The sequence below is a fragment of the Thermobia domestica genome, chromosome 4 (genome assembly GCF_964235325.1).
Source record: "Thermobia domestica chromosome 4, izTheDome1.hap1.1, whole genome shotgun sequence".
In the NCBI taxonomy this organism is placed as follows: domain Eukaryota; kingdom Metazoa; phylum Arthropoda; class Insecta; order Zygentoma; family Lepismatidae; genus Thermobia; species Thermobia domestica.
The window spans coordinates 5190136-5205286 of NC_137457.1; the positions used below are offsets into that span (position 1 = coordinate 5190136).

General features: G+C 34.5%; 1 protein-coding gene across 2 annotated transcripts; it reads left to right on the forward strand.

Moving 5' to 3' along the window:
* The first annotated feature begins 344 nt into the window (after positions 1–344).
* On the forward strand, positions 345–13099 carry LOC145683682 (uncharacterized). 2 transcript variants are annotated; one of them, XM_081755036.1, is made up of 4 exons: positions 345–542; positions 4796–5200; positions 8815–9255; positions 12775–13099. In XM_081755036.1, the coding sequence occupies exons 1-4, from the start codon at positions 455–457 to the stop codon at positions 12819–12821; spliced, it is 981 nt and encodes a 326-aa protein (XP_081611162.1). In that variant the 5' UTR covers positions 345–454; the 3' UTR covers positions 12822–13099. The 2 variants fall into 2 exon arrangements, with proteins under 2 accessions (XP_081611162.1, XP_081611160.1); XM_081755034.1 differs by having other exon boundaries at positions 350–542; positions 12772–13099.
* Positions 13100–15151: the final 2052 nt, after the last annotated feature.

Here is a 15151-nt window from a genome sequence, read left to right on the forward strand (position 1 = left end):
AACTTCGGCCCTGAATAGGACCGTTAAATTCAGTTCAATCTAATTCAGTATAATATTGCATATTGTTGTAATGAAAAATATAAAATTAAAGGAAAACAAGATTTTTCCTCAGGTGATCAAATGGGAGAACTATTTGATGGAAAACTATGCTTTGGGAATGTTGACAACATTTTATCATGTTCTGAATTTCTAACATTCTATCAATACTCGATTGCCTTATCTATGAAATGGCGAAGATTTCATTATCCTTATTGCTCCACTTAACGATAGGTTAACGAGGCATAAGACGATATATGATAGTAGCCCTAATACGTTTTTAAGTAGACTTGTTGAAAAAGAGAAATGTCATAATATGGGAAATTCGCTCACTTTTCAGATAATTATTTTGGTGTTGCTTTTTCCTTCAATGCACATCTACAGAAACTTATAAATACTGAACTAATTTTCCTGGAGAATGAGGTCTCAGTTCACGATGTTGGTTGTGTTTTTTTGTGTTGTAGGCGCTGTATACGCAGTACCTCTAAATTTAGCGAATCCTCAAGGTAAGTAGCTATTTACAGAGCGTGGTAAGAGAAATTTATATATTTACAAATAGATCTATAAATTTATTCAGACACAATGAGGGTAATATGATAGTACGAATAAAGAGTCCAGTCCTCATTTGTAGGCCGTGGCAATGAAACATATACAATAAATTCTGTCAGCTTGACCACCTCACTAAGTTGTCCCCGTGCTCATCCTGGCCTGTGTGCATTTTCCCATAAGACATTCGTTACTTATTACTCTGTAAGTTGGCTACCTGTCTATCTTGGAAGTAAGCCGCATTCAAGCATTGTTTACCCTATGATGATAGTGATAAATTTACCTGCGTGTCTTGGCCATGCAAAATACCGTTTTGTTATTTTTCTGAATTTGTTCGTATCCCCATATGACAGGCAGATGTTCCGTATTTGTGACTGGAGATAAAGAAGCATGCATTCCCACGATTTGTTCATGGAGGCCAACAATCAGAACACTACCCTGATAAAGTGATGGTGAAAGAAGATGTGAATAAGAAAAAAACACGTACACGAATTCAGGAAATGGTTGTACGTATTAATTTAACCTGTCTGTTTTGGTAAAACCATTAGCTATATCGGCTCTTTTCATCAGTGGGGAGCTTTAGTAATTCCTGAAAATTCTCAAGGTCAAAGCTAACCATCTCAATTGTCAACTATTGGTACTTGACGGCTTGTCGAAAGGTAACAAAGGTTTTGAGATATGAATTCCCTTAAGATTTTCTTAAAACATCTTTTGCTCCGAGGAAAATACTTGGAGCTCATTTCAAGGTACTACCTACGTATGTTTCTATTTTATGGTTGTTTGTGTTCTGTTTTCAATCCGAATAATTCAATGGTTCAGACTAGTTTTCAGGAAGAGAAAGGTATTACATGTACGAAACATACTGTGTTAATTCGTTCAAGTACTGTATATTGTCATGATTACTCTATATACATTATTTAAAAGTAGCTATCGTGCCATTGCTTATTAAAATTTTACAATCAAGTAATCCTAAAAATCCTATACACCAATCACATTTATTTTCTGTACGTTGGCCACTTTTCAATATAATCGATGGCCAACATAGACAGATTTCAATGTAATAGGTGAAAGGATTGTCGAAGTTCAAGTGCTTATCAGCAGCAAAGATATGTGAGGCGTCGACCTTTAGTTTAAGATACGCATCTCTATATCAATGCTCTTCCACTAGGGGCGTATCCAGAACTCCTTGCACTGAAGGTTTGAGGTTCGACTCCTGGTGGAAAACTATTTAACAATATTGCGGTGATTCAGACCATCGCCGATAGAGTTTAAGTCCACGAATCCTATTGCATCGCTATGATTCGACGTTGATATGCATTATCTGAAGCGATTCACTCAGCACAATTCGCTAGCCGTTTTAGTTAGATACGTTAAAATCTCTATTAAAACCGGAAATGGTAGGAATCCACCAGAACTTCCTGTTTCAATATTGATATAAATAGAGTGACAACGTTAAGAGATTGTGATAAAAAGTTTTATGAAATTAATTTAGCGTTGTAGGAGTATACACTATTTTTCCTCTTAACCCCGTACTTAAACCGGAAGTGATACAAATCAAAGATTTCCGGTCTTAACGTTGATTCTCATAGAATGAAAAGTGTAAGGGATAGCGAGAAGCGATTTTCTGAAATCAATTAAGTGTTCCAAAATATGTTATATCTCCATTCTAACCTCTCTACTAAAGCAGGAAATGGTAGAAATTATTATCCCTTCTGATAAAATATTTATTTATTGTCAACACAACAAACCCAATTACAGTGCTGAATATTACATACTTACATAATTGTAACTTTTGATAACGGCGTTTCTAAATTTGTTATGCTACATATCTTATATATCCAATTCATTATTATATACACACATTCCATTATACAATGCTGTTGTTCTCCATATTGTTGATTTCATCAATATATCATCATCATCATAGGTGTTTTGCTTTTATTGGCAGGTCACTTGCCGCAGCTGAGAAGCTTCCATGCTCTACAATCTTCCGCTAACCTTTTCGTCTTCGCGTATGATCTTTCTGTTTTAATATCATCCATTAATTGTAGTCTCCTTCGCCCCCTCCCTCTCTTTCCCGCCACCATACCGTCTAGGACGTCCCTCATGATCCAACCTCTTCTTAGGCAATGTCCCAACCAGTTTCTCTTCCTCTTCCTAATAATATCTAAAAGTGTTCTTTTCTCACCCACTATTTCTAACACTCTCTCATTCGTTTTCCGCTCTACCCAACTAATTCCTTCCATTCTTCTCCACACCCACATTTCGAAGGCATCAATATATAAGTTTTCGATTTCTTACAGTAACAAAGGGCAGTGTTTTTACGTGTTTTTTTTAAAAAAAAGGAACGTGAAAATTCAGTAAAGAAACTAAGTCAGGATAGTCCAAAATATTCTGAGCTACTTTCTGAATGAATAATAAATCAACCATATAACGTTTTTTTTTTTTTTTTTTTTAACCAACAGTAAGTAATCTTAGAGGATGAAAGTTCTCAAGGATGGTTATATAGCTCGTCATACGTATGATAAATGTAAGTTTCTTTGTGGGTTAGAATTTCAAGAATTCTGCCTGTATTCTTTCTAATTTCTTACGATTTTTTAATTGAGACGGATTCCAAATAGTAGACGCATACCAGAATGCACGAAGATATGCATTGTTTAACTCGTATAATGCTGAACAGTTTTCAAATTCTTTTCCTGGTTTCATTGCGAATCAGAATAACTTGAATGCTTCACTTGGTATATTTACAATGTGACTGTCAAACATTAACATAGCATGATATTTGTCAATTATGTAATCAAAGTAACAAGGTAATTTTTTCCTAGTAAATGAGAACACTTTGCACTTGCTTGCATTGACTCTAAGTTGATTAGAAGAACACCAATTATTAATATGATCTAGACTTTTATGCTATCGTTCAGAGAATTCATTTAAGCATATATTTTTTAGAAATCCACTTATAGTAATTTTTCATGATTAGGAGTGCAGTCAGGTAAGTCATCAACAAAAAAGAGAAACAAAAAGTCCTAAGTTTGAGTCCTGAAGAATCCTAGAAGATGCAATATATTCTTTAGATCTGTATGTATTATAAAGAACGGATTATCTACTATTAGATAGGTATGACGAGAAGAATTTAATCAAGGGCAGTGAAAAGTGAAAGAGGTTCATTTTTTTTTAGTAATTTGTTGTGATTGACTTTATCAAAACATTTTTCAAAGTCAAGAAAAATCACATCTACTTGCCTACCTACGTATAATGAATTCGCTATAAAATCTGCAATAATCGCAAATTTCGTTACTGTGGATCTTTGTGAAACAAATTTGTGCTGTTTCAAATCATGCCAATGAAATTCCGCCATGTGATGTACACGTGAAGCGGTTACTTGTTGATTACAATATTAATATGAAATTGATAAAAACGTATATAATTCTCAGTATCAAGGAAGAAAAGTGACTTAATATGTTACGACATGTTTGTCTTTGAAGAACAGTCATCAATCGTTGAACCCGACGTGGTAGCACCTTAGAGGTATGAAATTCTTCATGAATTATTGTTGACACACTGTCATAACTGAGTCTACTTTGCTGCTAATGTTGCGAATGCTTACTCGTAGGTCTTTCAGGATCAGTTGTTCAATTTTCCTCACTATGGCTTCGTCATCCGTGATTCATGAACGTTCACGTCTTGGTTCATCTCTAAAGATCACGTGACCTGTTTTAAAAATTCTTCTTCCACTTCACGACTGTGTAATCAGGTTTACAATCGTCATCATACACAAACTTCATTTCATGATAAGTCTGCCGCAGTTTGTAATCCATGAAATGCAGAAACTTAATCACACTACAAGCTTCTATGTTGTCTATCGTGCATCTTGCTGACAACTAGCACCACCTTTAGAGAAAGGAAATGACATACATTAATAATTTCTGCCAAAATTTTCATGTTAGGTCTAATGTTTACGAAAGCCAAGTTGATCTACAGTAAATCACTCGAAACTTCTGGTAAATGATTGAACTTTTCCGATATTTCCCTGTATTGAATAATAAACAATACATGAGTTATGGTAAAATGGTAGTTCAATGAAACTTGTACCAAGTTTGGGAGGTAGCGAACTTAGAGGAATCGATAAGTTACAAGACTGATAGTACTCACACACTTCATTCAATATACATTTAACACTGTTTTTTTTTTTTTTCTCAAAATCTTGTTTCAGATGAGGGTCTAACCTTGCTGGCCCAAGATCAACTGACTCTGGATCTTTTACTAACAAACCCAAATGTAACCATAGACCATAAATTTATGCTTTTAGTGAGAACTTTCGTTAATCTCGAAATAGCTGACGTTGATCTACGGTGTCAAGGATATCCAAACATATCAATGATAGACAATGAAATGGAGGAAGGCTTCTTTGGGTGTCAAATTAAAAATTATACAAAGCTTTCGCCAGATAATTTGGAATATTTGTTGTCAGAAGACCAACACACAAATGTAGCAGTTATGGTGACGCTCAGAAATGAAACAAATTCATTGGAGGAGAGAAATAAGAGGAATCCGAATGAACTGTCAATGAAGGGCGAACCTCATCGTCCAAACAGAACACTCTTATTAGGAACGCAAGGTAAGTTTATATAAAAGTATAGGATAAAAACAGATTTTAGTTACTAAAAATTATTTTTATAAACATCTTGTCAATCTTCGTCATCGCAGGTATTCTGTCATTTTTGTCACGCCACTTGCTACAACTAACAAACTTCCATTCACCACGGTGTTCAACTAACCTTTACATCTTCATTTTTCTGCTTTAGCATTATTTATCAATTCTAGCCTCTTTCACCAGTTCTTTGTTTTTCCTGCCACCATATCCTAGCACGTCTCTCATGACAGTTTCTCTACAGTTAATATTCCAAATAGTTTCATTTTCTTTTTACAATTACATCTAAAATTATTTTCCTCTCCTCCACTATCTCTAACAGCTTCTCATTCGTTTTCTGGACCTAGCTGATTGTCTTTATTCTATTCACTCTCACAATTCGAAAGCTTCTATTTTCTCATTGCTTTTGCTTAATGTCTACCTTTCTTCTGCATCTGAAACAATACTTGATGAGTCCTTTTTCTAAACTCTTTAATCGATGACCTATAAAATGAACTTTTCTTCGCATTTCTGTGCTTCATATTCGCATTTTACATCATCACATTAACCCGATGTCCAAAATTCTTCATTTCTTCTATTTATTTCCTTGCTGCTTCTACATTTGCCACCGACCACTTCGATCCATTTGCCATGATATTTGTCTTAAACACTGCGCATGAGTTTCGAACTCACATTTATCGCTTTTATCAGCGGAATAAGACGTATCTTTTCTATATGTGTCTCTCTCCATTAGTCTTATTATTTTGTAAATAATTTTGTCTTGTTTCCGTTGATTTCAGTACCTATTTTTCATTCTAATGACTTTGCCTTAGAGACATTCCGGAACTGCGTAAAATTACGAGCCTTATTACAAATTCTAAGGGTGAAGAAAAATTAAATCGAAATAACCATAGAGCAATGTCGTACTAAGTTAGCTTTTAAAAGTATTTGAAGCTTGTGGACATAACAGGATGGTAAAATATTTGAATTCTATGAATTTTTGTTATAAATGGTAATAACTATATATAGCTTTAAGTTTTAGAAAATGAAGTCCGTAATGTGAGTACACTTTGCACCGAGCAAAATGTGATTTTTACGCTTGGTTCTCGTTATTATATTGTGAAAAAAGATTGAAACGTTTTCATCCGTTTAGTTTAACTTTAGCTTAAGAACGCATATTATGTTTTGACTGTTGGGTATTTATTGTAAGCTACAAAGAATGCAGTGAATCTTTCCAGAAGTAGGTGTTAAAAAGTCAAGTAATACAAACAGAAATATATAAAGTATTCCTTATTTGTAATTTTTTATTATTTTGTATAAAATGTTGAACAAATTTACTGAATATTTTCTGAAATAAGTATATCTATGAAGATGTATAGTAACACTAAACCTTGTAGATACCAGTACTTCGTATTTTTAAAAAAAATATTAAATTTATTTAAGAAAATTTTGTACTATGGTTACGTGGTATACATTTATGTCCAGTTACTTCTAAAAAAACTAAAAGTAATTTCATGTCCGAGCGTTATACACTTGTATAAATAGTACTGTATGATTGAATTTCGGATATATGAAGGCCCATAAATATGCAAATTACCCATAAGAGCCGTTAAAATTAGTGAAATATACATTTAATCGTGGAGAACTTTGCACTTTAATCAATTTTACACAAATCCTGACGGGACACTTTGCGATTGTACCTTGTAAGAAATGATATCTTATTAGTAATGTTGTAGAAAAGAAGGTTCAGAGGCATAGTTTTCTCGTCACTTAAATTATCTATCCAACAATTCATGATACTCTTCAACAAATGGAAAAGAAAGTGAAGATATAATAATGGAAGAATTTAGTGTATCTCAAGGATCCATACTAGCCCCCTTGCTCTTTCTGGTATATTTGAAAGATTCTTTTATCTCCTTAAATTAAAGGATGGAATACTATTACTAATGCCATAATGCGATATACTATATAAAAAACACACAAATGAGAATTTAATAAGATATATTAAAACCCAATATGTCTACCTCACATTCTTGGATGTGTACGAACTCACTGTTTTTAAATAAAATTTACAATTTTACTCGTACTACCTGCTTGTAATACATTGTAAATATACACAGTGATGTAGGCAAACTTTCATTATGGTTAAGTTTAAGATCTCAATATTATAACCTTTCAAGATACACGTGATTTTTAGCAATATACTACGTACAATCTATTCAATGTATACATATATAGTGTGTTTGAAAAAGAATTACCTAGTTTTAATGTGTCCTAGAATCTGTACAAAGTAACATACACTATTCTAGTTTGTGGTGTTTGATCCATCAACTCTCCAAGTTTGTCTCCCCTGCAGTTGGCAGGTCTGCTTGACCTCGAGACGGCACCAGTGCTGTTTTTTTCCTCTATTTCCTCAGTTCAGCCAGACAGTCGTGCAGTGAACAGCAACTTAGCAACGAAGTGTACTCCGCAACAGAAAGTGCAGTGTGTTATTTGGCTTGTGAAAACTGAGTCATTTATAACAGTGCAACGTAATTTTAGACGTCAGCATGGTGGTGAATCACCTACAGCAAAAACTATCTGTCATTGGCTAAAGTCTTTCAAGGAAACCGGTAGTGTTTTAAAAGCAAAATCACTAGGTATATCGAGAGCTTCTGAAGAACCATGAAGCCCAGACTTAACCCCACTGGACTTTTTCTTTTGGGGCCACATAAAAAATGTTGTGTACAGTGAAAAGATCAGAGACATCAATCATTACGGAAAAGAATAGTCGCTGTGGTTGGGACAGTTACACCTGAAATGTTGGTGAATACGTGGCGAGAAGTGGAATATTGTCTCGACGTGTGCAGGGCCACAAATGGATCCCAAGTTGAAGTGTACCGACATTAAACAAAACTTGAAAGAATTATCTTTCATGATATGTACTCACTGATGTAAGTTTTCATTCATTTCTCAATTAAATTTATACTTAAAACTAGGGAGTTCGTTTTCAAACACGCTATATTGTATGTCGTCTTCATAATATATCGATTATTCATATAGGTTGTGATTGTAAACCATCAAGTATAAGTTAGTAAAAATTGATAAGGAGCAGGTAAGTTCTTCTAAGCTTCGTAGTTTCCTTATTTAAATAGTATGATAAGAAAATAATTTTCACAAATTACTTTAACGGAAATTATTAGATTTTTTTTACTAATAGTATACAGTTTCTTTGTGTCTTTCCAGTCATGTCACAGCTTGGTGCTAAGACTACTAAGAATTGAAGGTTGAATTTGCCACTTCCCTCATTTCCACATTAAGAAAAATGTGTTATCAGACCTTTCTGTGACTCACTGTTAAACGTTTTTTTTTTTTTTTTCCCTTTCTGGGACGTAGATAGACAATTTTCTGTAAGTTTGTGGCGTATCGATGCAAATAGTAAATCTAGTGCTACGATTGTCGATAGATTTAAGTCTAGTTGTAAACGATGAAATCATTAGCTTAAGATTTAGATGGTCATTAGAAACAAAATTAGATTGATGTAAATTGTGTCAAACTAAAGTAATTTCAATTGATCTGGGAATGTTGCGAATATTATAAATTTTTCGCACTTTGTTTTGCAGATTCATTTCATGATAAGCAAACGGCAGATGTTAACCTGAAATGTTTGGGGAATCCTGATCTTATACAGAGATATAAGAACATAAATGTTGGTTTCTTCCTTTGCTTAATACATCGTTACAATAAACTGTCGAACTCCACTGTGTTGAATCCAGAAGAATTCAAACAAAACATTGCATTCTTAATTTCTTTTCTGAATTCATCGGACACATCACTTCAAAACGTTAATGAAGCGGTTGTTGCTAGCAGAGGAGAGATGAATGAGGACAACTCGACATCTGAGGAAACACCCAGGTTTTTCATTCCTTTTCTCAAGAGACTGTGGGCAAGAGTGCAGTTCCTGATATTTGGGGATAAATTTTCCCGTTCTGAAGACGTTATGACTTTTACTGCTTCAAATGCATTACACAAAGGGAATCACAATTCTTCAGGGCAAGGAGCGGGTATGTATCATGTTCTATAGCTTTTAGAGCATAAAAACGTTCATAGACGTAGTTTCTGTTAGTTTCAAACAGGTTATTAGATCTCTGAACTATGTTATCATAAATTATGTGATGTCTAATAGAAGGCTTATGCCCGTTCCTCTATCATAACTAAAGAAAGAGAAAGGGAAAAATTATTATTATTATTATTTTTTTTTTTTTTTTTTTGTTGTTGTGAAGTCAGTGTACTCTGAATATGTTTCATCTTCTCACTGAACCCTGTATTGAAACCGAAAGGAACAGCCATCTACTAACTCTTTTGGTTATAATGTTAATCCCCATAGTGCAGAAATAGTAAGACATGGCAAGATATGTTTTACATAATTTGATTCTGTTTTCAAGAATAAATTTTATTAGGATTGCGCAGTAGACTTAGAAGATTGTAGCGTTACAAGGTCCATCTGATACTCTGTATGATAACTCATAAACGAAACGAATTTTTGAGTTATGTTTTTCCAGCAGATATCTAGAACAATTATATCGGTTGAGATCGTTAGTAGAGTCAAAATGCGTTAATTTCTTTGTGGACCATGGTTACTTTAACGCTGAACATATATATCTCCATGTCCCATACATGAATCACGAAAGTTTCGCCTTTGTCATCACTTTTAAACCTCTATTCATATCAGAAATGTTAGAATATATTATTTCCAGTTTTAATACCGATCACCAAAGACCAAATCCCCTAATTTATAGTGAAAAGAGTTTTGCTAATACAGTAAAACCTGCCTTCAACGGACCCTTTATTAAACGGAAAACTGTCTTAAACGGAAATATTTCACGGTCCCGTGAATTTTCCTGTAAAAAACGTGTAAAAGTCCCTTCATTAAGCGGAAACTGTGTTATGTGGACAACGGAAAGCAAAATAAACCTTTAACGGAAAATTCTGAGTTCCGGACTACAGCATTTAGACATCCTGTGAGAGGGGATACACATATATTTACACACATATACTCTCTCTTTATGGTCTATGGAAAACGGAGGTTCCATGCCGCGTTCACAAAATCTCTCCACTGACTTCTATCTTTAACCAGCTATCTGTGATATACATTATACTGTCTGTGATAAATTCTTCGTTCTTTTGTTAAATCTTTTTGGGCATTGTTGACCTTCCCCAACCACTACTCATATTCACCCCCACAATTTGTCCTTAATCCCCTCACCTTAATCAAGAATCATAAGGAAAGTCGGAAAGGAGAAGACGAGATGGAAGATGAGGAGGAATACCGTGTTCCAAAAAGAGATTAGAATAAAGACGTATTAAGATGCTCTTAGAAGTTTGAAAGAACTGCAACAATTTGCCTTTCGAAAAAAATGACTCTGATTTACTTAGTGCAATTTCTCAGGCTAAAGTGTGTGCGGAAAGTAGAGCAGCCAAGCAGCAATGCATACAGAAAACAGTGTTTACTACTGGAAAAAATAAAGAAAGCATGTGCTTAGCATATTTTGTATTAATTTTAAACTTTTTGTGTATTAATTCGTAGAAGAAAGAAATACTGTAATTGAGAAAGGCACGTAGAACATTTTCTCAGTATGTCCATTATAAGCATGTCTTTTAAAACAGACAACGTCTACCTCCATTAAGCGGAAACCTGACTTTAACGGAAATTTTTGCGAGTCCCGCTCGATTCCGCTAAAGACAGGTTTCACTGTATTTGTTTAGAATTTCAAAAATAGATTTAATCACAACTCATAATATGCTATTCTAATAGAAATTTATAGAAATCTACTTAAACGTCTGCTGTCAATATTGATTCCGTTACAACAAAACTAAAAAAAGATATCTAGAAACGGTTATCGCAGTGGCGTATACTGGTCTGATAGCTCGGGCTACCACCAACCTTTATAACAACTGTACATTATTATTATTATTATTATTATTATTATTATTATTATTATTATTATTATTATTATTATTATTATTATTATTATTATTATTATTATTATTCAGTTTTAACGTTATTGTACAGTCTTCAAAATAAGAAAAAATCCTTACAGCACACTTTCCTTTTATCACGTAAATAAATATGAATTTCCCTTTACTAGAAGGACTTACTTTATCTTATTAGTATTACAGAGAAACGATTGTACATTTCTCCCTTCATTTGTTTCATGAAGTATCCCTACATTTTGCTTTGGATAGGTGCTAACCCTACTAACCAGAGTAAATTAAAGCTGTCGGAGTAATAAAGAACGCTGAAATAGGCGATTACCCAACGAAAGAGTCTCTCTCTGTAAGAGCCTTGGCAACAAAACTCACATAGTGAAATAAGTATTTATAACAGTTATGCGAACTATTGCAAAGTAATATAAAGTAACAAAGTAACTTCGGATCCGTAGTTGAAAAAGGAAAAACATGTTTCATTGTATAAATATATTCACAGCTAAACATGAACTGCATGGTAGATATCAAGAATGTTATAAATAGAGGATCTGCCCATATTTATCCTATTAAATCAACGAAGCCCCCCCCCCAAAAAAAAGACCATCGGCACGTCTATTCTCGTTGATTGGTTACTCTCGTTTTCACCATGAGTGTTAGCTCAAAACATTGCAATCTTATCGGGCAGAGCGAGCGAAGTAGGGGTGGCGAAATTGTGACTTATGGCTCCACGATTTGGTTGTATGGGCAGATCCTCTAGTTTATAACATCCTCGATGAATGCTGAATCTTGTCGATGCCAGAGCCTTTCACTGCAGTCTTAGCAACAACAGCCCTTTGACCTGGCATTGTCATGCAGTAGGCGAGCTCAACGCTCATTGGCTGATTCAAAGGACAGCCTGAAATGAACTGACCCATCTAGACAGTTGAAATTGACAGAAATTTTTTTTTCATAGCCATGAACGGCTTAAATTAGATGCTTGATACTTTCACTGTCATGCGGGAAACTCTTCAAATACACTCGGACAAAAGCGGAAAGGCGTATAACAACGCCCCGTACGTAACGTGCTACTAGAAGAAATTTTTCACCATGAAATGTCTGTCTATAGAAGAAGTACCGCAGCTCAGTGGTAGAAGTTTCACCTCTGGTGCATAAGCAATTGGTTCAATTCTAGCTTGCGCCAAGTTTGCCTTGTGATGTCTATGAGTTTACTCGGAGTTCTCTTGTTTCGTCTCATTTCATTTTCCTTTCCACCGTTCCATTGATTCTCATCATCGCCGTCTCGTTTAGCCTACACGACATAACCGTGATACATGAAACTCTGGGATTTCATTCTATTTTTATTTTCAAAGGAGGGAGAAGCATCCCTTCTACCGTTGAGAATATTATGTCCAAAAGATGTGCTATAGTGATTTGAAGATCATCGAAAAATAAGACAATTCTATTGTATCACCTGTTTTGCAATGCCAGGACGACACTAAAGAAATGCTGCCTGAACATATAATGGTTTTCGAGATGTCGAGTTTGCTCTCCAGAATCGCTGGAGATTTGCAATAAAGAAAATTTGTAAGTAAATGTTTTTTCTCTCTTTGTAGCAGGTCAGTCTGTGAACGTAACAAGTAAGGAAATTCATGTGCAAGATTAGTGAGGGATTAAAAAGGATCTTAGAAATTTTATTTTTACTGGAAGCTAGAGTTTGGAATATGTTCTCTTTATGGAGTGTGGAATAGCTTGAGCAGCATTTTATTGTCTAAAAAATTGTACATAGGTATTATGCAATGTAAACCATGGATAAGCACAACTAATCTTTCTGTGGTAGTGGTGGTTAAATGGCTTTTCTATGTATTATTATTATTTGTATGTAATATTTCTAAAAAATGTATTTTTAATTTATTTATACCAATAAACTGAAATTTCAAAATATGTAGATTCCAAAATTATTTTTTTAAAGAGCGCTGATGTACTTACTGACAAATTTATGTACGTACACAACCACAAACTAAGAAATATCAACACTTTTTTAACCACACCTTCAAGACAGACCTGTGGCCAGAACATTGAGACAGGGGATTTGGCTAAGAACCATTTTCTTGGGGGCTAATTTGAACTCATCTTTCATATCATATACATAACAACAGAGAACTTTACGTTTCAGGGAGGTTGAAAGTGGTCGAAGAGCTCAGCCTCCCTACACAACCCCTAACTATGGACCTGCTTTAAGATAGGGTTAGCAGATGTCTATAAATCATCTATTACCAATGACAGAATAAAGTGACAACTCACACGTTATGCTGAAAGTAGAACTGAAGATTTCCAAGCAAAAATCTCAAAAAATTACAGTAGAAGCCACAGGTCCACTTAGTAAATGTACTTCAAAGTTTTAACAAGCGCAAATCGATTTTAATAAAGAGTACAAGGGGCATCTTAATATGAAGAGTAAGGTTCTGTTGTAGACAATTATCGCTCTTCGTGCCAGGTAATGAAAGTAATCCTCAGTGATAATGTGAGATGCCCGTGCTATAAGGGTTCCTTTAGCTTGTAGTCATATTACTGACTACAGATTAGCTTTGTTGACTTCAGGAATGCTAAACTATATTTAAGATGAGACAAGTGTCATTAGTAGAACAGTTCCCTCTTTTTCATAAGAATAAAATGAAAGCCTTCAGTTTAACGCCCTACGAATATGCTCTTGGTGAAACGATAATTAAGGCAAGTGAATGATGATAGAAGAATTGGTGGAATTAAAAATTGGGAGGAAAGGGGGGTATTTCGAAAAGATCCACGGACACGATGTTGTCTACCAGAATTTTACTTGTCCAAGTATCGAACCATGGACCTATGCACTAGAGGTAAACACTTTAAGACTGAACCACTGTTACCCTCCTCCTTCCCCACATACGAAAAAGTAATCTTTGTAACTGGTCAATTTTATATCGGTAGCATTTCACTCGTGTTACCGAATAATACACTCCTGTCACAAGTAATTTCAATTTACAGGGCTTGAAAAATCCACTCGCCTGCTCGCCAGTGGCGACTACTTTCTTACACTTGAATCTAATGAACCAAAAACTTTTTTTATTTCATACAACAAATAAAAAGTGTAATATTGCAATGCATCACCATCGTGAACGATCTTTCTGTAAGAAAAATGTATTGATATGCTTACTATGTCGCAAAAAGTTTTTTGTTTATTTGTATAAACACTGCGAGTGCAAAGTGGTCTGGCTAGTAGATCTTCTAGATCTAGTACTTGAAAGCAAGGTTTTTCAGGCCTTGTTAATTTATTATTTCTAAAGAAAAAAATTAGTTAAACATTTTAAAATTCTGTGGTTACCTTTCAAAATACTGGTATATTGTTTAATGCATGGCAGTCTCATGTACGGCAGGACAATTCTTCTTTTCGTCTATACAGGAATAATTATGACAAATGGCTTCAAACAATGTCAGCAAAACTATCCGGTAACAGTTACTAGTTTGCGTTCACTACTTCTACCATGTTATGTATTTAAGTAACAGCCAACAAGACATTCAGTAAATGTACTTCCACTGGATGTATGATTACAAGAACCACAACCGTCTAGTTACGTTCTCCTCATTACGCATTTGGTGCCATTTGCTGTTAATGTTTGGTAGCAGTTTGCGTAATATTATAGTAACTGGTATCAGACAAATACTATAGTAACTGGTATCAGACATGTTTTGTTGGAGTTTAACCAAACATTGTTCACTTCTTGATACTATATTCGGATTGAGTATAGCCCGCTCCCCCCAGTGACTTTTAACGATTCATATTAGTTCATAATGAATCGGAATCGCATGTTATAAAGATTTAAGATGTAAATCTTGTGGTAAGGAAGCTTTAGTATAAATAGTAGTAGTAGCGGTAGTAGTTATAGAAGTAGAGGTGGTAGTAGTGGTAGTAGCAATATTATTATTAGTAGTAGTGGTAGTAGCAATATTAGTAGTAGTAGTAGG